We start from the raw sequence: 25,869 nt of genomic DNA, 5'->3' as shown, positions 1-25,869 counted from the left end.
TAAGCATCCCTGTATACGGAGCTCCTAAAGGGACATGGGGGAATAATTTTTTTTAGTATTTTTTTTTTTAGACATGTATCTCGTGCGCACGAGAAAGTTTTTATAAAGTTATAAAAAAAAATTTTTTTTAATTATTATTTTTTAAATTTTTTTTAGACATGTATTTTATGCGCACGAGGAAAAAAAAAAAATACCTGTATATATATATTTTTTTTAGACATGGGGGAATATTTTTTTTGATATTTTTTTTTTTAGACATGTATCTCGTGCGCACGAGAAAGTTTTTATAAAGTTATAAAAAAACATTTTTTAAATTATTATTTTTTAAATTTTTTTTAGACATGTATCTCATGCGCACGAGGAAAAAAAAAATATATATATATTTTTTTTTAGACATGGGGGAATAATTTTTTTTAATATTTTTTTTTTTAGACATGTATCTCGTGCGCACGAGAAAGTTTTTATAAAGTCATAAAAAAAAAATTTTTTAATTATTATTTTTTTAATTTTTTTTAGACATGTATCTCATGCGCACGAGGAAAAAAAAAATATATATATATTTTTTTTAGACATGGGGGAATAATTTTTTTTAATATATTTTTTTTTTAGACATGTATCTCGTGCGCACGAGAAAGTTTTTATAAAGTTATAAAAAAAATTGTTTTTAAATTATTATTTTTAAAAAAATTTTTAGACATGTATCTCATGCGCACGAGGAAAAAAAAAATATATATATTTTTTTAGACATGTTTCTCGTGTTTCTCGTGCGCATGAGATACATGTCTAAAAAATAAAAATAAAAATAAAAATTATATATATATTTTTTAATTTTTCTTATAACTTTATAAAAAGTTTCTCGTGCTATATGTCTAAAAAAAATTAATAAATGAATAAATTATAAAAAAAATACATTTCCCCCATGGCCCTCTAGGGGCTCCGTACCTATATGAGAGTGATTATATTTTTTTTTTGTTAATGTTTACACATCCAGGGAATAAGTCCACGGACACAAGAGAACTTTGAGGGCAACCCCCACCCGCCAAATGATTTAAATAAGGGTAGTGTTTGCTTTTGTTTAGGTATTATGTACTCAAGGTCGACATTTGTACTCCAGTACTGGATTGTGTGGAGGGGCCATGTTTTTTTTTTTGGTTTTGTTTTTTTTACAAATGAACACAGTTAAGATAATTAGATAACTATTTTTCCTCTTTGAGATCGCATTATGATTTAGTTGAATGTTTACCTTGTATGTCCTGGCTGGGAATCGAACCAAAACAACATAACTACGTTTCAGTGGCGCACGAGCCTCCCTCTTGTTCGGATTTTTTTACGGTCTTACTTGTTTGCCATTCATATTGCTATGTGGAAGCCAACTTGCTCTTATCAGCATCTGACCGCTGATTGGTCAGCTGCTGCGTGCTGTCAACCATTGTCACGTTGGCAAGAAGACATCCCCGGAAAGCCAATTAATGAGCTTGTGGATAGCCTCAGGGGACAAGTTTCAACCTGAGCGGCTGTTTTTCCCCCTGGCACTATTGTTTGACTTGTCTCCATTCAATAGTGTAAAAAGTACAAGGACTTAAGCATACGGAACTACTTTAAATATTGTGTTTATATTTTTACATTGAGAATAGCCCTCATCAAATGTAAACAAACTAAAATGTACAATGAATACATGTGACCAGCAAGTTTGGACACATATTTTTGATCTTTCAGCTGCAGTGAAAGTTACATTTAATATTCCTGCTGAGGGATTTTAGCTCCTTTTTTTTTTTTTTTTTTTTTAAATCTCAAAAACCTAAACACTGCTGTTATGTCACAGGCAGGCTGTAGGACTGTCAAAATGTGATTGATGAACAGCAGGGTGGACAAATTGCTGTTGCTGGGTTTCGACATCTCATTCAAGAATAAAAATGTCCTTTAAAAAGCCTGCATGAAGTTGAGCAAGTTATTTAAGGTTGTTCTGCTCGGTAGTGGGTCCTACAAAAAACATGGTATGTTCAGGAAGACTGTAAATGTGCCACTGGCAAATAAACTAAATATGAATTGCAACTACTTAGGGTTTACAATGTTTTGAAGATTATAACAAATACTTTACAAAATACCATTTTAGGACACAAAATAATGTTGGACAGATGCAGCCAGTCAAAGTATTAATAATGCCATGAACACTTCTTGTGTTATTCAGTGTTTGGTTCCATCTAGAGGTCAACTTTTAGTACTTCAACTGTTTACATTTTAAACTGTTGCATGCATCGCTCATCACTTTGTCTCCACTTCCAGATACCTCTAGAAACATTCCGACGCCCGGGCCCGACGCGGATCCCCAAACCGAAGGGCTCCACTTCCCTGAAAGGGACGGGCACCAACTGGGCGTCGCAGAACAGGAGCGGGTCACCGCACGGCCCGATAAACCCGGTCAAAGACCCGGCCGGGCACACGCCTGCGGCACACGGCAACAACAATCCAAACCTCTCCAACCGCCGACTCTGAAGTGACAGAGAGAGAACACGGATGTATCACAGCATGCATTATCTGATTTAGGTCACTTAGCGACGGTAGAAATCAGAGTGATAGAAATTAAGCTACTTGCTAATAGGAAATTCTGAGAATTTGCATTTATTTTTATCAGTTACAAATCTCAAGTTTCGAGACGGAACTTGAATTTTTTTTATTAAGGTAAGTTGCAATAATGTACATAAATGTGTCAAACGGATGAATGTAGCTGCCTCGCACTGCTCATTTCTTCTTCTGGTTCAATAAAGACTTTTTATACCTTGAACACAGTGGCTGGTTGTGCGTTTCTCACCTAGGCCTTCAGTGATGTCTTACTTAGTCTGACTTCACCTCTCAAAATATCATCATTTATGTCACCACATGGCCACGGCTGGAGATACGATACATTTTGCTAAGCATGTTTATTAAAAACATGACACATTGTTCTGCATCATCAACCGTTATACGAATTTGGACCTTGGACTGTGGTCAAAATTTGACACACACTCGTAAAGAACATAATGTCATGGCTGTCTTGACTTTTCAATCATTTCTACAACCCTTGTTTGTTTGTGCTTGGAGTGATTGGAGCACATACTTGTTGGTCCCAAAAAACTTCCATCTGACATCACATGGACAAAGATAAGACATTCTGGAGGAAAGTTCTGTGGTGATATGAAACAAAAATTGAGCTGTTTGCCCACAATACCCAGCAATATGTTTGGAGGGGAAAAGGTGAGGCCTTTAATCCCAGGAACAGCAAGTTTTAAGTTTATTCCTAATACCATAGAACAGGGGTGTCAAACGTACGGCCCGAGGGCCGGATCAGGCCCACGAACAGGTTTTAACCGGCCCGCGAGATGAGTTTGCCAAGTATAAAAATTAACCTATAATTTTTTAATGAAAGAAACAGCTCTTCTAAATGTGTCCACTGGATGTCACAATACCAATTATTTGGATCTTTGTAGATGATGCTACACACACTGCAAAAAGTCAGTGATCAAAAACAAGAAAAAACTAAACAAAAATTAGGGGTATTTTATTTGAACTAAGTAAAATTATCTGCCAATAGAACAAGACAATTTGGCTTGTCAAGACTTTCCAAAACAAGTCAAATTAGCTAACCTCAATGAACCCAAAAAATACCTTAAAATAAGTATATCTCACTAATAATAACTGCACTACTATATGAGTATGTATTTTCTATTGTTTCATTGAAAATAAAACAGCAAAGTCCATTTGGCTGTCATCTGTTTTAATTATGAGACACAATTGTGTCAAAGTCATGATTTTTTTTTTTCCATGCTTGAAATTAGAAATTATTACTTTAAAAAAGTAGTTTTATACTTGTGAGTGTTGATGACACAGCTTTGCAACAGTTGATATTCTAGTTTCAAGCATGTTTTACTCAATATAGCTCATCAAATCTCAGCAACAAGCTGTAATATCTTACTGAGATCATTTAGGACCAACACCCCTAAAACAAGTAAAACACTCTCACATAAAATCTGCTTAGTGAGAAGAATGATCTTATCAGACAGAAAATAAGCAAATATAACCCTTATTTGAGAAACTTAATCTTACTTAGATTTTAGTTTTTGCAGTGTATGTAGAAAATAGACTACATGATGTTAGTACATCGGTGATCAAACTACATAAATAACATCCTGTTATTTTATCTTGATGTATTGAAATTTAACACCAATGAGTTGACTGATTATCACATAATTTGTTCGGAAAATATAAATAACGACAAATGAATTATAAACCGCAACATTATGATTTGTACATTTGTGCTTGTTCTATTTTTCACCAAAGAAAACATTCTTAAGTTGTCTTTATTTTTAAGTTATCGTGCCGTGATTTTACCAATCCGGCTCACTCGGGAGTAGATTTTTCTCCATGTGGCCCCCGATCTAAAATTAGTTTGACACCCCTGCCATAGAACAATTACAATAGTAGTGAATATCATTTAAGGATGTTAGTAAGTGAAAGGGTCCCCCAAATAAGCTAGAAGAAGCTTTTGACAGGGGGTCCAGAGGACAGTATATACATGGAATGCTGAAACATGGTGGCAAGCACAAAAAACGCTATATGATAAACACAAAATAAGAGTACTAAAACAAGCATACACATGCATACATACATTCATTCAACCATGCAAAACCCAACAGTAGTCTACCCCACATGAGGCATTAGAGATAGGTGGTTAATAGGTAAGTTTTCAGTTTCTTTTTGAAGTTGGAGAATGAATACAGCATCTTGAGGCTCTCATCAAGCCGGTTCCAAATCTTTGGTCCCCTGCATACAACACTTCGAGCGGTACAAGTCAGTAGACCATGTTTACCTGATATCAGATCCAAGTTAGGAGTGTTGTGGGCATGCTGGGGATGATAGATAGGAACCAAGCTACAGAGCCTAAGACTCAGCCTGTGGATGACTTGATAGGTTGGACAAGCATTGTGATAAATATTGAACTCTGTCAGTCTTAAGAGATGATAATTATGGAATAGATGTCGAGTGGGGGCATTCAACTTGGACCATGACCAAGCCTACCGTCAAGCTTTGTGGTGGTAGTATTATGCTCTGGGCCTGTTTTGCTACCAATGGAACTGGTGCTTTACAGAGAGTAAATGGGACAATGAAAAAGGAGGATGACCTCCAAATTCTTCAGGACAAGCTAAAATCATCAGCCCGGAGGTTGGGTCTTGGGCGCAGTTGGGTGTTCCAACAGGACAATGACCGCAAACACACGTCAAAAGTGGTAAAGGAATGGCTCAATCAGGCTAGAATGAAGGATTTAGAATGGCTTTCACAAAGTAGTGACTTAAACGTGTGGACAATGCTGAAGAAACAAGTCCATGTCAGACAGCCAACACATTTAGCTGAACTGCACCAATTTTGTCAAGACGAGTGGTCAAAAATTCAACCAGAATCTTGCCAGAAGCTTGTGGATGGCTACCAAAAGCGCCTTATTGCAGTGACACTTGCAACTTGTATACTTTTGACCCAGCAGATTAGGTCACATTTTCAGCAGACCCATAATAAGTTCATAAGAACCAAACTTCATGAATGTTTTTTGTGACCAACAAGTATGTGCTCCAATCACTCTATCACAAAAAAATAAGAGTTGTAGAAATTATTGGAAGTCAAGACAGCCATGACATTATGTTCTTTACAAGTGTATGTCAACTTTTGACCACGACTGTATATTGTAAACCACGGGTATTCATTCACTCTACAACCTTCTTCAGTGCCAGTCTGGAAGCGCTACAGTTCTCTCCGCTGCTGATCACGACATTGTCAGGGCTGTTTGTATGGTGCTTCTCAGCACACACAGGAAGTGCTCCATCTCCTCCCCGTGCTCAGTGGTGCACACCCACGACCGACAGGGACCCTCCAGGACGAAGGCGTGGCTCACGTCTAGACAGGAAGTTAATAAGCGGTCCAACAAAAAGAGCGGCGGCGTGATAGATTCTTGGTCGGACTACTTACAGCGTGAGTTTAAGATTTTCCTCACAGCGAGGCTGGCGAGCTCTACGGATGCCAGGAAGGTGTGCGTGCTCCTGTGCACCACGGTGAACGGCGTGTGTTGCTTTTTCCTCCGTGTCAACACCAATGCATCAGTGAACAGGAAGAGGCCAACATCCGCCACATGCTCAAAGATCCTATAGTGTGGCAACACATTATTTTATAAGATGCAATATGAACTTTTGCAGCAGTGCTCATATTCTACATGGCGATTGCATTGAATATGTACAGTATGGTTATCCTATATTAATTGTTATTCAGATTCTGCACTGCAAAAAGTCAGTGTTCAGAAACAAGGAAAAAAAAATACAAAAATGAGGGGTATTTTATTTGAACTAAGCAAAATTATCTGCCAATAGAACAAGAAAATTCGGCTTGTCAAGACTTTCCAAAACAAGTAAAATTCGCTAACCTCAACGAACCCAAAAAATACCTTAAAATAAGTATATTCTCACTAATAACAACTGCACTTTTCTTGATAGAAAAAAAAAAGACCTTTTTGCTCAATATGTTGACAAATATTCTTAAATTAAAGGCCTACTGAAAGCCACTACTACCGACCACGCAGTCTGATAGTTTATATATCAATGATGAAATCTTAACATTGCAACACATGCCAATACGGCCGGGTTAACTTATAAAGTGACATTTAAAACTTCCCGGGAAATATCCGGCTGAAACGTCGCGGTATGATGACGTATGCGCGTGACGAAGTCAGAGTAACGGAAGTTATGGTACCCCGTAGAATCCTATACAAAAAGCTCTGTTTTCATTTCATAATTCCACAGTATTCTGGACATCTTTTGCAATTTGTTTAATGAACAATGAAGGCTGCAAAGAAGACAGTTGTAGGTGGGATCGGTGTATTAGCAGCGGACTACAGCAACACAACCAGGAGGACTTTGTTGGAGCGCTACCCGCCGACCTCACCTTGACTTCCTACGTCTCCGGGCCGCCAAACGCATCGGGTGAAGTCCTTCGTCCTTCTGCCGATCGCTGGAACGCAGGTGAGCACGGGTGTTGATGAGTAGATGAGGGCTGGCTGGCGTAGGTGGAGAGCTAATGTTTTTAGCATAGCTCTGTGAGGTCCCGTTGCTAAGTTAGCTTCAATGGCGTCGTTAGCACAGCATTGTTAACCTTCGCCAGCCTGGAAAGCATTAACCGTGTATTTACCTGTCCACGGTTTAATAGTATTGTTGATTTTCTATCTATCCTTCCAGTCAGGGGTTTATTTTTTTGTTTCTATATGCAGTTAAAGCACGATGCTATCACGTTAGCTCGTAGCTAAAGCATTTCGCCGATGTATTGTCGTGGAGATAAAAGGCACTGAATGTCCATTTCGCGTTCTCGACTCTCATTTTCAAGAGGATATAGTATCTGAGGTGGTTTAAAATACAAATCCGTGATCCACAATAGAAAAAGGAGAAAGTGTGGAATCCAATGAGCCAGCTTGTACCTAAGTTACGGTCAGAGCGAAAAAAGATACGTCCATCACTGTCTCTCAAGTCCTTCACTGTAACGTTCCTCATCTACGAATCTTTCATCCTCGCTCAAATTAATGGGGTAATCATCACTTTTTCGGTCCGAATCTCTCTCGCTCCATTGTAAACAACGGGGAATTGTGAGGAATACTAGCTCCTGTGACGTCACGCTACTTCCGCTACAGGCAAGGCTTTTTTTTATCAGCGAGCAAAAGTTGCGAACTTTATCGTCGATTTTCTCTACTAAATCCTTTCAGCAAAAATATGGCAATATCGCGAAATGATCAAGTATGACACATAGAATGGATCTGCTATTCCCGTTTAAATTAAAAAAAAATCATTTCAGTAGGCCTTTAAGTAAATGCTAGTGCCATTATCTTGACATAATGATATGCGCTCGGCATCATCATTTTTTTTTCATGCTTGAAGTAAAAAATGATTAACTTAAAATAGTAGTTTTATACTTGTGAGTGTTGATGACACAGCTTTGCAACAGTTGATATTCTAGTTTCAAGCATGTTTTACTCAATATGGGTCATCAAATCTCAGCAACAAGCTGTAATATCTTACTGACATCATTTAGGACCAAAACCCTTAAAACAAGTAAAACACTCTAACATAAAATCTGCTTAGTGAGAAGAATGATCTTTTCAGGCAGAAAATAAGCAAATATCACCCTTATTTGAGATATTTCATCTTACTTAGATTTCAGTTTTTGCAGTGTGCAAAAATGTATTAACCTCATCTGAGTGGCACACTGCAAAAAGTCAGTGTTCAAAAACAAAAAAACAAAAATACAAAAATTAGGGGTATTTTATTTGAATTAAGCAAAATTATCTGCCAATAGAATCAGTTGCAACAGTTGATATTCTAGTTTCAAGCATGTTTTACTCAATATAGGTCATCAAATCTCAGCAACAAGCTGTAATATCTTACTGAGATCATTTAGGACCAAAACCCTTAAAACAAGTAAAACACTAACATAAAATCTGCTTAGTGAGAAGAATTATCTTATCAGGCAGAAAATAAGCAAATATCACCCTTATTTGAGATATTTCATCTTACTTAGATTTCAGTTTTTGCAGTGCAGTGATTGATAATAACACAAACAATTAAAAACGTTCTAATAAACCTGAGGTCACCACCTGAGAGACTCTGGTATGTCTTCACTGGGACTCTGGACCATAGCAGCATCCTGACTGGTTATCAGCTGTCGATTCCCCTCTCTGAGACTCTTAATACACACAATCATAAAAATTGCCTACTTGTTGTATTAAATATCAACAATAGAAGGAGATGCAGTTTTACCGGACAGCCTTGTATCATTTTTTGGGTTTCCTCCAACAGCCAATCTTTTTCACAGTTGCACTTTAGCTGAAAAAAGACAAAACATCCTGGGTTCAGGTTCTTCTAGGTCGGGGGTCAGCAACCCGCGGCTCTTTAGTGCCGCCCTGGAGCTTTTTCATAGATGTGTGAAATTGGAAAAATATGTTTTACTATGGTTTCTGTCAAAGGACAAACATGACACAAACATCCTTAATAGTTAGAAATCCCACTGTTTATATTAAACATACTTCACTGATGAGAGTATTTGGCAAGCACCGTTTTGTCCTACTAATTTCAGCGATCCTTGAACTCATCGCAGTTTGTCTACATGTGCAACTTTCTCCGATGCTGCCACAGAAAGACTTACATCTCTAGAGCAGTGTTTTTCAACTAGTGTGCTGTGAGATACAGTCTGGTGTGCCGTGGGAGATGATCTCATTTCACCTATTTGGGTTAAAAATATTTTTTGCAAAGCAGTAATTATAGTCTGCAAATGATGTGTTGTTGTTGAGTGTCGGTGCTGTCTAGAGCTCGGCAGAGTAACCGTGTAATACTCTTCCATATAAGTAGGTGGCAGCCGGTAGCTAATGGCTTTGTAGATGTCGGAAACAGTGGGAGGCAGTGTGCAGGTAAAAAGGTGTCTAATGCTTAAACCAAAAATAAACAAAAGGTGAGTGCCCCTAAGAAAAGGCATTGAAGCCTAAGGAAGGCTGTGCAGAACGAAACTAAAACTGAACTGGCTACTAAGTAAACAAAAACAGAATGCTGGACGACAGCAAAGACTTACTGTGGAGCAAAGACGGCGTCCACAAAGTACATCCGAACATGACATGACAATCAACAATGTCCCCACAAGGAAGGATAAAAACAACTGAAATATTATTGACTGCTAAAACAAATTAGGTGCGGGAAATATCGCTCAAAGGAAGACATGAAACTGCTACAGGAAAATACCAAAAAAAAGAGAAAAAGCCACCAAAATAGGAGCGCAAGACAAGAACTAAAACACTACACACAGGAAAACAGCAATAAACTCCAAATAAGTCAGGGTGTGATGTGACAGGTGGTGACAGTACACCTACTTTGAGACAAGAGCTATAGTGATGCATGCTTGGTTATGGCTTGAAGTCATATCCAACATTTGCGACAACGACTTTTTACTGTCAACTGAGTTTCGTTTTGTAATGATTTCTGCTGGTGGTGTGCCTCCGCATTTTTTCAACGCAAAAAAATGTGCCTTGGCTCAAAAAAGGTTGAAAAACACTGCTCTAGAGGACATGTATAAGAGACACTGCAGCAGGAGAGCAAACAGCATCCTCAGGGACTCATCCCACCCAGGTCACCACTGGCTTGAACTCTTGCCCTCAGGGAGGCGCTATAAGACCATCAAAGCAAGGACAAATAGACTGAAAAACTGTTTCTATCCTAGAGCTGTTGCCCTAAACTCTGCACTTACCTGAACACTCACCACTTTATTACTTGCTTACCTCTGATAAAGATCTACTGTGCAATATGTTTTTTAACATTTTATTATGTTTTTAAATTTTAAATTGTTTTATTATTGTTGTTGTCTTAAGACTATTTTATGTAGGTTTGTTTTAAAAGCACTGAGCTGGATTGCTGTCCAATTTTGTTGTTTCCATACAATGACAATAAAGGTATTCTAATTCTGATTCTGATTGATGCCACTCCTACTTTGTCTTATTTTGTCCACCAAACGTTTTATGCTGTGCGTGAACGCACAAAGGCGAGCATTGTTGATTTTATTGATTTGCTGGTGTACTTAAAAGGGACAAGCGGTAGAAAATGGATGGATGGATACTTATCAGGCATATTTCAGTGTTTCCCATAAACTGCCAAGATACCTGTGGCGGTAGGGGCGTGACTATGGGCGTGGTCACCATGACATCATCGAGTAATTTGCATAATTTACTACAATGATATGATTTTCTCTAAAGAGGCTCAAAAAATGTATACTTACTAATTAATAATAACAGTTTTGTTTTAAACGTCCATCCATCCATCCATCCATTATACAATATAATTACAACACTTTATGTACATATTTAGATACAGAATTGAACAATAAGTTATTCACTGAAATATATTTATTAATTGTGGTTCTTACAAAAAATATATCTAAAAGCTAAAATTTCTCGTAAAGCTCTGCCCCTTTAATTAGTGCATACTAAAAAATGTAACTTAAGCCTACTACTACAACCATATTATTTACCAGCAACATAAAGTGAAACGGAGGCAGAGGTGTCCTGCCACAGTCAGTAACAAATAAACAGAAAACAGTAGTGGTGGTAGATAGACACAAAGCTTCATCAAACATCTGATCCACTGAACAAAGAGCTCCAAAAATCTTGATCCTACACTTCTCTTTTGTAAAGTAAATCTGAACAGCCGATATGGGCATCTACATCAACTATATGATTTGCCTGAGAAGCTGGACAGGATTAAAAAATTAAAAAAAAATAAAAAATAAAAATAAAAATAAATAAATGAAAATCTATTTGTGGCGGCCTTAATTCTTTCGTGGCGGGCCGCCCCAAATAAATGAATGTGTGGGAAACACTGTATTTGGTCAATCCATGACTGCAAGCTAATCGATGCTAACATGCTATTTAGGCTAGCTGTATGTACATATTGCATCATTATGCCTCATCTGTAGGTATATTTGAGCTCATTTAATTTCCTTTACTTATGTCCTCTGTGTATTTAATTTATATTTGCATGTCTCATGACGCAATATCTGTATGTAATATAGGCTGCATTTATGATAGTTGTTTGTGTGCCATGTTGTTCCAGACCACAGCAAACGTTACCCAGCTTGCAAATATTGTAATAAATCCATTAGAAGAAGACAGCCTGCCGTTTCCTTAAACTTGGACACACACATCTATACCTTGGGCCATTCTAAGACAGTCATTTCCAGGAGTTATCTCACCCTCTGAGAAGTGTTACTAATGTTTTCCAATGTCGTAAAAATGTGTAGAATAAAAATTTAAATACAACATTTCTGTCAACAAAGATTTGCATCGGTCTTCGATAGTAGACTAATATAGATAATATAGACATTTACATCATGTGTTGCCTTCATTATAAGACTTATATAAGGCTTTTATTTTTTTGCAGATTTGTATTTATTATTTTTGGTCCAAAATGGCTCTTTCAACATTTTGGGTTGCCAACCCCTGTTCTAGGCAATCCCAACTCTGTGTGCTTGTGTGTTGTTCTACCTCTTGGATGAACTGTGTGCATCGCTGCAAGGTGTTGAGGGCGGACGAGAGGTGTGTGTGATCAGGGTGACCGCTGTGTGTGTGCACGGTGAGCGCTTGTAAGAGAGTTGTGTACTCCTGGATCCTCCACATCGGACACAGCAGCAGCTCCTGCAGACTACACAAGCAGAGACCCACGCACACATAAATAGATACACACACACACACTCACAGGTGTGTCACCTCAACATGTGTGTTGTCAGAGTCCTGTCAGTTGTCTTCAGGAAAGCTCGAAACGCCGGTTTTGTTTCCCTACGCTGAGACACACACACACACACACATATAATCACACACAAGCCAAGAGAAGAACAATACGCTGACAATGTGCGATTATGTGAAGAAATTCTAATAAACTTTCTTCTGTCTCTTCTTTTAAATTTTTTAAATTTTTTTATAGAGTTTTTAAAAGGAGGACCTGTTGCTTGTTGAGAAGAGCAATACGTGCTTTCATGTCAGTCTCTACACTGCAAAAACTGAAATCTAAGTAAATATCTCAAATAAGGGTGATATTTGCTTATTTTCTGTCTGATAAGATAATTCTTCTCACCAAGCAGATTTTATGTTAGTGTTTTACTTGTTTTAAGTTTTTTTTTTAAATGATCTCAGTAAGATATTACAGCTCGTTGCTGAGATTTGATTTGATTTGATTTGATTTTTATTAAGGATCCCCATTAGCTGGTTGCCTCAACAACCCACTAGTCTTCCTGGGGTCCACAATTCAATACAATTACAAGTAAAAGCATATAATTATAACTACACAATACAGAAAAAAATAAAAGCATCAATAAAAAAACAAGCAAACAATTTACAGTCACAGAATAATAATTACCATATAAATATAACTACACAATATAAAACCAAACAAATCATCAATGAGCAAACTAATTTAAAAACTCAGATAAAATATTACTCTCTTTTTAAAAACCTGTTTACTTTCAATGCTGGTGAGAATTTGAGACAGGTTATTCCAGAGCGATAAAGATCTATAAATAAAAGATTTCCGCAAAGCATTCTTCCTGGGACGAGGGAGTACAAAATTTGATGAGCTATATTGAGTAAAACATGCTTGAAACTAGAATATCAACTGTTGCAAAGCTGTGTCATCAACACTCACAAGTATAAAACTACTTTTTTAAAGTAATAATTTCTTATTTCAAGCATGAAAAAAATAATTGACAAGATTGTGTCTCATAATTAAAACAGATGACAGCCAAATGGACTTTGCTGTTTTATTTTCAATGAAACAATAGAAAACAGGTACTCATATAGTAGTACAGTTGGCACAGTACAGTAAACTGACAGTTAATATTTCAACATTTAACATGTGACATTTCTAACAATTTTGAACAGAAATAGTTCATGCACATTCAGATGAATTCTTCAAAATTACAATTAAAACATTTTTGGCCGGGGGGCCGGGCTGTATATATGCGCACTAATTGACTGAAAGAGCACGCACTTGGCGCGATGATGTCATGTTATCCATGGAAAAATGCATTTTTAGACAATATGATTTGCCTGAGCGGCTAGGAGACCCCGAGAGTAACAAGCGCTTGCCTTGTTGCCTTTCCATTAAGAACAATAAATTAGTTTTTAGTATAAGTTTGCTGGTTTCAAGAAATGTATCATTATGTCAAGATAATGGCACTAGCATTTACTTCATTTAAGAATATTTTTCAACATATTGAGCAAAAAGGTCTCTTTTTTTTTTTTCTACCAAGAAAAGTGCACTTGTTATTAGTGAGAATATACTTATTTTAAGGTATTTTGGGGTTCATTGAGGTTAGCTAATTTTACTTGTTTTGGAAAGTCTTGACAAGCCAAATTTTCTTGTTCTATTGGCAGATAATTTTGCTTAGTTCAAATAAAATACCCCTCATTTTTTATTTTTTTTCCCTTGTTTTTGAACACTGACTTTTTGCAGTGCATATTTTTGCTCAAAATACAATTATTTTGAGGTTCTGGTAGGTTTATTTCCTATCTGGCACCACTGTGAGGTGTACTTGAGTATTTTGTCAGCTGCTAACAAAAAACAAAGAGCACAGAATAGTGACAAAGTCAGAAAGTTGGCATGATGCATATGAGGCTAAAAAGTGGTGTAATGCCATACTGCGGGCTGGTGTAAACGCCATCTCAAGCAAATTTCCGGCTAACATTACCTTGTCGATGGTGCTGAGGGCAGTAGTGTAGTTGTTGAAGTAGTTTGTGTACACTCTGAGTTGTGTGCAGAGTTCCAGACACACATCACCGACACACTGCTCCGCACCCCACTTTTGCAGCCTGTTTTCTAAAGCTACCTGGAACCCCCTGCGACACACAGCCAGACACAACATCCACAGGGGACAAACGCAAAACAATCGGGATGAGATTTTTTTCCGTATGAGTACCTGTTGACGTCCAGAATGTGCGCGACGGGGCTCAGGACGACGTGCACATCAGCGGAACTGAGGATGGCTCTGTTGGAGTTGAGGGCTGCTGTGAGAGGCTCCTGGTATGCCTTTAGCACAGAAGGGACATTTAACCAAAGACAATGTGTTTCACAATATCCACGTTTCAAAGCAGTGCGAGTTCAGTTCACCACAGTACGGTTTGGAAGCGTAAAGTAGTTGCAACAGTTGTGTACACTGCAAAAAGTCAGTGTTCAAGAACAAGAAAAAAAAATACAAAAATGAGGGGTATTTTATTTGAACTAAGCAAAATTATCTGTCAATAGAACAAGACAATTCGGCTTGTCAAGACTTTCCAAAACAAGTCAAATTAGCTAACCTCAATGAACCCCAAAATACCTTAAAATAAGTATATTCTCACTAATAACAAGTGCACTTTTCTTGGTCGAAAAAAAAATGAGACCTTTTTGCTCAATATGTTGAAAAATGTTCTTAAATGAAGTAAATGCTAGTGCCATTATCTTGACATAATGATATGCGCTCGGCATCATGATTTTTTTCTTCATGCTTGAAGTAACAAACGATTACTTAAAAAAAGTAGTTTTATACTTGTGAGTAGAGATGTCCGATAATATCGGCCGATATATGCGTTAAAATGTAATATCGGAAATTATCGGAATCGGTTTTGTTATTATCAGTATCGTTTTTTTATTTTTAAAAAAAATTAAATTAACATAAAAAACACAAGATACACTTACAATTAGTGCACCAACCCAAAAAACCTCCCTCCCCCATTTACACTCATTCACACAAAAGGGTTGTTTCTTTCTGTTATTAATATTCTGCTTCCTACATTATATATCAATATATATCAATACAGTCTGCAAGGGATACAGTCCGTAAGCACACATGATTGTGCGTGCTGCTGCTCCACTAATAATACTAACTTTTAACAGTTAATTTTAGTAATTTTCATTCATTACTAGTTTCTATGTAACTGTTTTTATATTGTTGTACTTTCTTTTTTATTGAAGAAAATGTTTTTAATTTATTTATCTTATTTTACTATTTTTTTTAAAAAGTACCTTATCTTCACCATACCTGGTTGTCCAAACTAGGCATAATAATGTGTTAATTCCACGACTGCATTAATCGGTTGATATCGGTATCGGTTGATATCGGTATCGGTAATTAAAGAGTTGGACAATATCGGGATATCGGATATCGGCAAAAAGCCATTATCGGACATCCCTACTTGTGAGTGTTGATGACACAGCTTTGCAACAGTTGATATTCTAGTTTCAAGCATGTTTTACTCAATATAGGTCATCAAATCTCAGCAACAAGCTGTAATATCTTACTGAGATCATTTAGGACCAAACCCTTAAAACAAGTAAAACACTCTAACATAAAATCTGCTTAGTGAGAAGAATTATCTTATCAGACAGAAAATAAGCAAATATCAGCCTTATTTGAGATATTTCATCTTACTTAGATTTCAGTTTTTGCAGTGTAATTATAGTGATACATCCCAGCAAAGCAAAAAAGTAGTCGTATTTTGCCACATTGCGCTTCAAATAACCAGTGGTGTGTCGAGGGGTGGCACCCCACTCAGAGGCCCGTTCCAGTCTGACCCCATCTTACGGTATTGCTTGATACAGGGGTCCCCAAAGTAGGCCTGAGGATTTACCCAAATTTACATTTAAAACATACATTCACACTGCAAAAACTGAAATCTAAGTAAGATTAAATATCTCAAATAAGGGTGATATTTGCTTATTTTCTGTCTGATAAGATAATTCTTCTCACTAAGCAGATTTTATGTTAGAGTGTTTTACTTGTTTTAAGGGTTTTGGTCCTAAATGATCTCAGTAAGATATTACAGCTTGTTGCTGAGATTTGATTGATTGATTGATTGAGACTTTTATTAGTAGGTTGCACAGTGAAGTACATATTCCGTACAATTGACCACTAAATGGTAACACCCGAATAAGTTTTTCAACTTGTTTAAGTCGGGGTCCACTTAAATTGATTCATGATACAGATATATACTATCATATATACTATCATCATAATACAGTCATCACACAAGATAATCACATTGAATGAATTATTTACATTATTTACAATCAGGAGTGTGGATGGGGGGTGGGGTGGGTGGGGGGGGGGGGGTAGTGGACATAGAGAGAGAGAGAGAGAGAGAGAGAGAGAGAGAGAGAGAGAGAGAGAGAGAGAGAGAGAGAGAGAGAGAGAGAGATCAGAAGGCATGAGAAAAAGAATCTGCATTTGATTGTTTACATTTGATTATTAGCAATCCGGGGAGGGTGTTAGTTTAGGGTTGTAGCTGCCTGGAGGTGAACTTTTATAGCGGTTTTGAAGGAGGATAGAGATGCCCTTTCTTTTATACCTGTTGGGAGCGCATTCCACATTGATGTGGCATAGAAAGAGAATGAGTTAAGACCTTTGTTAGTTCGGAATCTGGGTTTAACGTGGTTAGTGGAGCACCCCCTGGTGTTGTGGTTATGGCGGTCATTTACGTTAAGGAAGTAGTTTGACATGTACTTCGGTATCAGGGAGGTGTAGCGGATTTTATAGACTAGGCTCAGTGCAAGTTGTTTAACTCTGTCCTCCACCTTGAGCCAGCCCACTTTAGAGAAGTGGGTAGGAGTGAGGTGGGATCTGGGGTGGAGGTCTAGAAGTAACCTGACTAGCTTGTTCTGAGATGTTTGGAGTTTAGATTTGAGGGTTTTGGAGGTGCTAGGGTACCAGGAGGTGCATGCGTAATCGAAAAAGGGTTGAACGAGAGTTCCCGCCAGAATCCTCAAGGTGCTTTTGTTGACCAGAGAGGAAATTCTGTAGAGAAATCTCGTTCGTTGGTTAACCTTTTTGATTACCTTGGTTGCCATTTTATCACAGGAAAGGTTAGCCTCTAGAATGGAACCTAGGTAGGTGACCTCATCTTTCCTGGTGATGACACTGTCACCCACTTTTACGGTGAAGTCATTGACTTTCCTGAGGTTGATGTGGTACCCAAACAGGATGGATTCTGTTTTACCCAAGTGGATGGATAGCTTGTTGTCAGCGAGCCAGGTGCAAGTTCTACAGAGCTCAGCACTGAGGATTTTCTCCACCTGTGACTTGTCCTTGCCGGATACCAGCAGGGCAGAGTCATCCGCAAACAAAAACAATTCACAGTCACATGCCGATGACATGTCGTTTATGTATATTAGGAACAGTAAAGGTCCCAATATACTGCCTTGGGGGACTCCACAGCTCACCGAGAGGGGGGGGGGACACGGTGCCGTTCACCTCTACCACCTGCTCCCTCCCCTCCAAGTAAGACTGCATCCAGCTCCAAGAGGTTTTGTTAAATCCGATTGCTCTGAGCTTATCCAACAGTATAGCGTGGTTAACGGTGTCAAAGGCCTTCTGAAGGTCCAGCATGACCATGCCGCAGTATTTGCCCGCGTCCACCTCATGTTTGATGTGGTCGGTCAGATAGAGAAGGCATGTGTCAGTGGAGTGGTTAGTTCTGAAGCCGGATTGATGACCTATATTGAGTAAAACATGCTTGAAACTAGAATATCAACTGTTGCAAAGCTGTGTCATCAACACTCACAAGTATAAAACTATTTTTTTAAAGTTATAATTTCTTACTTCAAGCATGAAAAAAAAAATCATGATGCCGAGCGCATATCATTATGTCAAGATAATGGCACTAGCATTTACACCCGAATACGTTTTTCAACTTGTTTAAGTCGGGGTCCACTTAAATCAGGGGTCACCAACGCGGTGCCCGCGGGCACCAGGTAGCCCGTAAGGACCAGATGAGTAGCCCGCAGGCCTGTTCTAAAAATAGCTCAAATAGCAGCACTTACCAGTGAGCTGCCTCTATTTTTTAAATTGTATTTATTTACTAGCAAGCCGGTCTCGCTTTGCTCGACATTTTTAATTCTAAGAGAGACAAAACTCAAATAGAATTTGAAAATCCAAGAAAATATTTTAAAGACTTGGTCTTCACTTGTTTAAATACATTCATTATTTTTTTTACTTTGCTTCTTATAACTTTCAGAAAGACAATTTTAGAGAAAAAATACAATCTTAAAAAATGATTTTAGGATTTTTAAACACATATATCTTTTTACCTTTTAAATTCCTTCCTCTTATTTCCTGACAATTTAAATCAATGTTCAAGTAAATTTATTTTTATTAAATTTTTATTTAATTCTTCATTTTAGCTTCTGTTTTTTCGACGAAGAATAATTGTGAAATATTTCTTCAAACTTATCATGATTAAAATTCAAAAAAAAATATTCTGGGCAAATCTAGAAAATCTGTAGAATCAAATTTAAATCTTATTTCAAAGTCTTTTGAATTTCTTTAAAATTTTTGTTCTGGAAAATCTAGAAGAAATAACGATTTGTCTTTGTTAGAAATATAGCTTGGTCCAATTTGTTACATATTGTAAAAAAGTGCAGATTGGATTTTAACCTATTTAAAACATGTCATCCAAATTCTAAAATTAATCTTAATCAGGAAAAATTACTAATGATGTTCCATAAATTATTTTTTTAATTTTTTCAAAAAGATTCGAATTAGCTAGTTTTTCTCTTCTTTTTTTTCGGTTGAATTTTGAATTTTAAAGAGTCGTAATTGAAAATAAACTATGTTTCAAAATTTAATTGTCATTTTTTTCGTGTTTTCTCCTCTTTTAAAACCGTTCAATTAAGTGTAAATATCATTATTTATTAATAATAACATAGAGTTAAAGGTAAATTGAGCAAATTGGCTATTTCTGGCAATTTATTTAAGTGTGTATCAAACTGGTAGCCCTTCGCATTAATCAGCACCCAAGAAGTAGCTCTTGGTTTCAAAAAGGTTGGTGACCCCTGACTTAAATCAATTCATGGTGAAGCACTCCTCTCTCACAGCTGTGTGTGGAACTGGTTGCATGTCCTTTTTAAACGTGCAAAACGGTAATGAGTGTTGATAAAACACATTGCACGAGCTGTATGATATATTTGCACTTTCTCCTCTCAGTACTGTTATGTGGCTGTTTTGATGATCAGCATATATAAAATGGATAGCTCCCCTTATTCTGCAAATTTAAGAGACGCAATACACATTGCACACGTTTAGTAGATCAGCTTTGCACGAGTTTTAGTGCACGCAAACCTTTAGTAAATCAGGCTCTAAATGTATATGAGGGAGACTAAAGTGATACTCAATGAAGAGGTTCTCAAGAGAAACACACCTTCACAAGAGCTTCCAGTTTGTTGATATACAGAAGCTCGCTGTGATGCAACTCTCTAGCGATAACACCTCTCCAGTCCATTTGCACCTGAAAGCAGGGTGATCTGGAGATGAAAACATGGCTGTTCTATTTTGGATAAAATAATACAGCATACACACCTTGGCATGTCCCAAATTCAGAGAGACATCATCTGTCCGGTTTGCCTCTGTGGCCCCCTTCGCACCCTTCCACCTCGTCAAAAAAGTGGCGAGAAACTCCAAAGGTTTCGTCTAAGGATGCAAAAACAAGCACATGGGTTTTTACAAGGGTTGTTCCGATCCCATATTTGGATCGGATCGGCCGCCGATATTTGCCAAAAAATGTGTATCGGCAAGGCATGGGAAAATGCCGATCCAGATCCAGTTTTTTTTTAAAATTCCCGTCCGTGTTTTCCAACGCACCGATTTAATTAATACATTCCACTTTTCTGCTGCTCCCTAATTTCCGTTTCCGCATTTTCCAGCACACCTTCAACACAGCCACAGGTCTGTGTCCCATACTTGCGAACCCTCCCGTTTTTAGCGGGAGACTCCCGGTATTCAGCGCCTCTCCCGATAACCTCTCGGCAGAAATGTTCTCCCGACAGACTCCCGGTATTCAGCCGGAGCTGGAGGCCACGCCCCCTCCAGCTCAATGCTCAAAAAATGTTTACTCAAAAAAATGTCACTGTTCTACAAGAACAAAAAAATTGGCAATATTGTGATAAGTCAGAATTTTATATGACAAATGTCACCATTTTGCATTAAAAAGTAATCATTTTACATAAAAAAGTCATAATTTTACGAGAAAATATTGCAATATTACAGAAACAAAATGAGAAATTGTTCCCAATTTTATAAGAAAAAAGTTGACATTTATTTATTTATTTTTAGTTTGTAATTGGTTTTTAATCTTCATTATTTACTTCAAGTTATTACAGTATGTCTCGTTATTTTATGTTTTTTATTAATTTTGGCCTGAGGGGGCACATTTCAATTTCTTACACACACTTGTTATTTCATATGTTGACCAGAGGGGGAGCACTTTTAAAACCGACACAAAATCAATTTGAAAAATCCCTCCTTTTTGGGACCACCCTAATTTTGATAGACTTCACCACCAGGGGTGCAAATGAGACATTCTCTACTAGATGCAATGGTTTTCCGTATTGGGACCATGATTTATGTCATCACTTGTTCACCGGTCCTCATATGGAAGCTACTTTTCCTGGTTGATGTCTCAAGAAGGGTAGAAATACAAGAACACACACACACACACCTAAAGGGGTTAATAAAGCTGAAGTGGGGACAGCTCAATGCGGACCTGAGTGGGGACAGCCTGTTCTCACGTCCGCTTTCCCACAATATAAACAGCTTGCCTGCCCAATGACGTTATAACATCTACGGCTTTTAGAGAGTAGAGTGCACAACTGTGCACACAACAAGGAGACGACGCAGAAGAACGAGGAAGTTACAGACATGGCGACGCGGTCGACGAGCAAGATGAAGAAATACGCTTGCAAGTTCCAAAACGAATGGAAACAAGAATTTCAGTTCATCCAGGACAGTTCGAAGGGGAAGGGGTATGTAATTATGTTGCCTGTACATTTTGTACAACAGACTTCTCCATTGAACACGGTGGCCGAGTCATGAACGGAGGAGAAGTTAAACAGGACAATACTGCCATCTACTGGATAGCCGCCGGAACACTGAAATTCAAGTATTTATTTTATTTATATGTACAATAAAATAAATATATGTACATATATATATATATAGCTAGAATTCACTGAAAGTCAAGTATTTCATACATATATATATATATATATATATATATATATATATATATATATATATATATATATATATATATATATATATATATATATATATATATATATGAAATACTTGAGTTAGTGAATTCTACCTGTAAATATACTCCCCTATTAACCACGCCCCCCCACCCCCCACCTCCCGGTACCGGAGGTCTCAAGGTTGGCAAGTATGCTGTGTCCTAACCGTTAAGACGGCCATGTGAATTAAAAGTTACCGGTAAAAATGTCAGCTGTGTTGGGGTAAACAATTGAAGGGAGTGTGTAGATATTTTTTTTTTTTTTTTTTTAAAGTTTACACTTGTTCAAGAGCAAGTATTGATGCTGAGTTATAGACATTTTATCCCACTCAGGTTGTTTGTGTGTTTTGCTTTTTTAAATAATGTTTACAGCATTATACTGTTCACTTTTTTACTGTTCAATGATGCCAATTCTGTTTGTCATGTATAATTTTGTCTATTTTGTGTTTATCCTTGAATAAACAGGTCAGTTTCTTGTTACCAACCATTGTGTATTATTCAAACTCACCTAATTCAGCTGGCTAGTTGTTATCAAGAGTACTAAAACCCTTGTCAACATGAATCTGACAACTAAGTAGGCTAAATAACTTTAAACTTTAATACATGCTCAGATAGGCCAGTATCGGCATCGGATCGGAAGTGCAAAAACAACATCGGTATTGGATCGGAAGTGCAAAAACCTGGATCGGGACATCCCTAGTTTTTACATTAGTCGTGGGTTATTAAGGAAGAAGTAGTCCTACTCACATCTTTCTGTTTGCTGAGAGCAGTGAGTCCCTCAGTGAGCGCCTGGCCAAGGTCTTCAGACAAACACAGATCCTCAAGACGAACTCTCTCCCACAGGGAATGACCTGTAAAATCAATCGCGTTTAGAAGAAGCAGAGGATTCCAACAAGCCCGTGAACAGAAAAACATGCACCTAGAGCTCGACCCCGTGCTTGAAGGCTGGCCTGTTGCAGACAAGTCTCCAAGGACCTTCTCATCTCGCCCAATGCCTCCTCCATCCACTGGGCTTGTCTACACCAGCTCTGTAAGACTTGCGCACTGACGTACTGGAGTGCTGGACCTCCTAGTTGTTGGCTGGAGATCCCGCCAGCACCAACGCTACCATCAGACCACTCACTCAAGACTGAGGATCATTAAAAACGTGGTTGTGTTCAATTTTAATCGAATGTTCTGTTATACTGCATACAGTGTTATACTGTAAGTAGTAGTTATGAGACTTACTATTCTGAAAACTTCCAGTGGCGAGACCCATCGGTGCCCAAACCTTCAGACCCGTCAGAGTGGACAGAGTCTGCATGAGCGCCACTCCTGAGACTGGGTGACACAAGTGGGTTGGATGCAGAGTAGTGATAAAGCATAGTAACATTATCACCCACTTGATGCTGCAAGTGGCGAGAAGATGTCAATCCCACCGCCTTGGTCTGCAGGGGCAACCAAGACGCACAGTTTTTGCCAGAATTCCTGGTGCGCGGGAGTGAGCAGGGTTCTGTCTGATAGGCAGCTGCCTATAGGAAGCAAAGTGTGGTCGTTTATGGAAAATGTCATCAATAAATAGTCAAAGTACAAACATTCTCACGGTTAAACAAGTGGATTTCCTCTGTTCCTCCTGGAGCTAACAAGCCGATCCTTTGAACCGTGCGCCCAGAAACAGCCCTCTCCACCTGGGACAACAGCGCAGAAAAGGTCCCCATGTGGTCATAGAGAACCACATCCACTTCAGCTTTGGCACCACTCAGCACCAGCTATATTGCATGTGAAGAAAAACTAAAGTAACCATTTAAATATTTCAAATTCCACCTTGAGTCATGTCTTCCTCAGGCTGCTGAATCACCTCATAGGCAGGGATTCTATTGGAGACCAGCAGCATGCGGATTGCAGAATGTGGTTGATGAGGTTGAAGCGATGCCGGTCTGGAGGTGAAGGTGGAATGTGGGCCACTGGCTCTGCACCAATATACCAACTCAGATTATTAATAATTACAATATTGAGAAAGTCTTCAATGTCACATCAGAATTTGTTGAAAGGACTAGTTGGTACAATCCCTGGGGACTCTGCATGGCAGGGGCGTCCTCCTCCCTGAGCCAGTCTTGCACCTGACCGCATACCTAAATGAGGCTAAGTGACACTGCTGGGAGGCTTTTCCACCATTGGGACACATCTTCAGTTGTGTGCCCCAGCGTCACGGGGTGTTTCGGCCCGGCTTACCACAAGACACCCTCTGCCGAGGAAGGGCCCACCCCAGGGTGATCAAATCCCTGGGTGTGTGAATCCCAATAGGTGTTAGCCTTAGCAGCCCAGCTGGTGTCACTCCTCCTCAACCACAACCAATGGCTCGTCCTCTCTGCTGTGTTGGCCAACTCTTTAATGGCCTGTCTGTGAGCCTGCCCCCTGACTCCAACCTCCCTAAGGAGCTTTGCTGTTGTGCTTTCTACAAAGCCCCTACAGCCCACCTCCACTGGGCGCACCCTTACCCTCCAGCCTCTGTCCTCTGCCTCAGCTGCAAGGTTGGAGTACCGCAGCTTCTTGCGTTCATACGCTTCTTCGATGGCATCCTCCCACGGAACTGTCAGTTCAATAATATAGACTGTATGGCAGGTTTCAGACCATAGGACGAGGTCTGGACGCAGGGTGGTCGTTGCGATCGCCGGGGGGGGGAAAATGAGCCTCTGATCTAAGTCGACTCGCATCTGCCAGTCAATGGGCTTAGATCAGGATTTGAAGGTCTCGTCTTCAGCTTTTCCCCCTCCCGAAGAAACGCTGGTAGGTGTCGGCACACTTCCTGGTTGTTGAGTTGGGCATTGATGGATATCCTCCTGCACTCAAGTTTGTCAGCTAGACATCCGAGGACCTGGTTATGTCTCCACGTCTATCTGCCTTGAGTGAGGCTGGTTCTACAGCCAACCATTATGTGCTCACAAAATAATTAAGAAACACAGGTGGTGGCAATGAAAGAAACTCAAGGCCTGGTCCAGACTTTGCATCTACTCATAAGAACAATTTACTACCAATAATGTTCCACTAATGTAAACTAGTCTGAAGCAGCAAAACATAACAATTTATATAGCTATGAAGGTTCTCATTCATCCAGGTGGTTGTCATCTCAGGGCCAAACTTTTTGGCCCAGGGGCCACATGGCTTTTCAAATTTGACAGATTTGCATTTCAAAGCAAATCATATCATAATTATGAGCTACATATACATAAACCTTAATTGACTGATTGATTGATTGAAAGCTGCTACTGATATTGCAATTTCAGAATGTTGCGTTAGATCCACGTCTCACCTGCTGAATGACATGACTCGCTCTAAACTCAGCGCCCTGCTTGTGCTCAGGCTGACGCCTGGAGGTTCGAAGGTCCTTGGGGACCAGGAAATTCTGGTTTGGATGCTACCACCTCCAGATTCCCCCAACTTTGTGCTGCTGCTCCAGGCTCTCCTGGAAGTCAGTGACATCCCTGCAGAAAACAACAATAACAATATTTGCTGTTGTGTTCCATTGGTGATTTAGATTTGTTTAAATTGACTCACTCTTCTCTTCTTCAATCTTCGCTCTGATACCCTGCCGGACCATCCTCTTTTGCAGCCTCTCCTCTACTTCCTCCGCTGGCTCGTCGCTAGGTTGGTTGAGGGTTCCGTACTGTCGTGCTGCCTCACGGGGGGTCAGCCGGTCCAGTGTGTTGACGCAGTAGATGTAGTGGTTCTTCCAGACACCAAACTCCTTTTCTCCAGGTGTGTAGGGAAGAAACCAGCCCTGTCGGATGCAGCGTCCCGCCCACAGACAGTCCTAAGAAGAGGCAATTGATGAAACTACCAAGGATCATACACAATCCCGCAGCATTAACCTTATGACCTGTTTCACCTGTTCAGACAATAATCTCCAGTGCCAGCTGACTTGGGCAGCGTAGCAGAGGTCCAGAGGGGACAGGAATGACATGATGTAAAGTGACAGGAAGCGAGGCAAAACCGCCGCCATGTCCACTTGAGTCACCGGAAGAGTTTTGACCAGCAGATCTCTACAGGACCTGCTCGGGCCATTCAGATATGTGGTAAAAACACACATGGTCAGTGTTCTGGTGTATGGATTTAAAAAGAAGGTTTTACCTGAGCTGGGGCTTGGTGCAGCGTGCGAGCACGGAATGCAGCATGTGTTTCCTTTGTCGGTCTGTCCACAGATCAAACCAGTGGAGTATCAGCTTGATCCTCTCCTCAAATAACTGGCAGCACAGATGATTCAT

At 39.0% G+C, this 25,869-nt stretch overlaps 2 protein-coding genes across 2 annotated transcripts in view; one reads left to right on the top strand and one right to left on the bottom strand.

The window, feature by feature from the left end:
- Positions 1 to 2,750, top strand: part of filip1l (filamin A interacting protein 1-like) — a 97,501-nt gene extending 94,751 nt beyond the window's left edge. The window contains exon 5 of the mRNA XM_062062929.1: positions 2,284 to 2,750. Coding sequence (XP_061918913.1) covers positions 2,284 to 2,493 — 210 coding nt within the window. The 3' untranslated portion in view covers positions 2,494 to 2,750. The remainder of the gene's footprint in view (positions 1 to 2,283) is intronic.
- On the bottom strand, positions 1,961 to 25,869 carry LOC133650286 (epithelial cell-transforming sequence 2 oncogene-like). Its single transcript, XM_062047408.1, has 21 exons — positions 25,736 to 25,869; positions 25,494 to 25,656; positions 25,163 to 25,418; positions 24,918 to 25,089; positions 23,466 to 23,577; positions 23,211 to 23,376; positions 23,011 to 23,139; positions 22,856 to 22,948; positions 22,548 to 22,757; positions 22,376 to 22,479; positions 19,918 to 20,028; positions 19,760 to 19,846; positions 14,506 to 14,615; positions 14,278 to 14,425; positions 12,302 to 12,375; positions 12,080 to 12,236; positions 8,817 to 8,882; positions 8,654 to 8,742; positions 5,992 to 6,164; positions 5,742 to 5,919; positions 1,961 to 2,489 (listed from the first exon to the last, which is right to left on the bottom strand). The coding sequence occupies exons 1-20, from the start codon at positions 25,867 to 25,869 to the stop codon at positions 5,789 to 5,791; spliced, it is 2,685 nt and encodes an 894-aa protein (XP_061903392.1). The 3' UTR covers positions 1,961 to 2,489; positions 5,742 to 5,788.

The sequence above is a fragment of the Entelurus aequoreus genome, linkage group LG01 (genome assembly GCF_033978785.1).
Source record: "Entelurus aequoreus isolate RoL-2023_Sb linkage group LG01, RoL_Eaeq_v1.1, whole genome shotgun sequence".
NCBI classification, from domain to species: Eukaryota; Metazoa; Chordata; class Actinopteri; order Syngnathiformes; family Syngnathidae; genus Entelurus; species Entelurus aequoreus.
The sequence above is the reverse complement of the archived record's forward strand: the minus strand, read 5'-3'. Positions and strand labels throughout refer to the sequence as shown.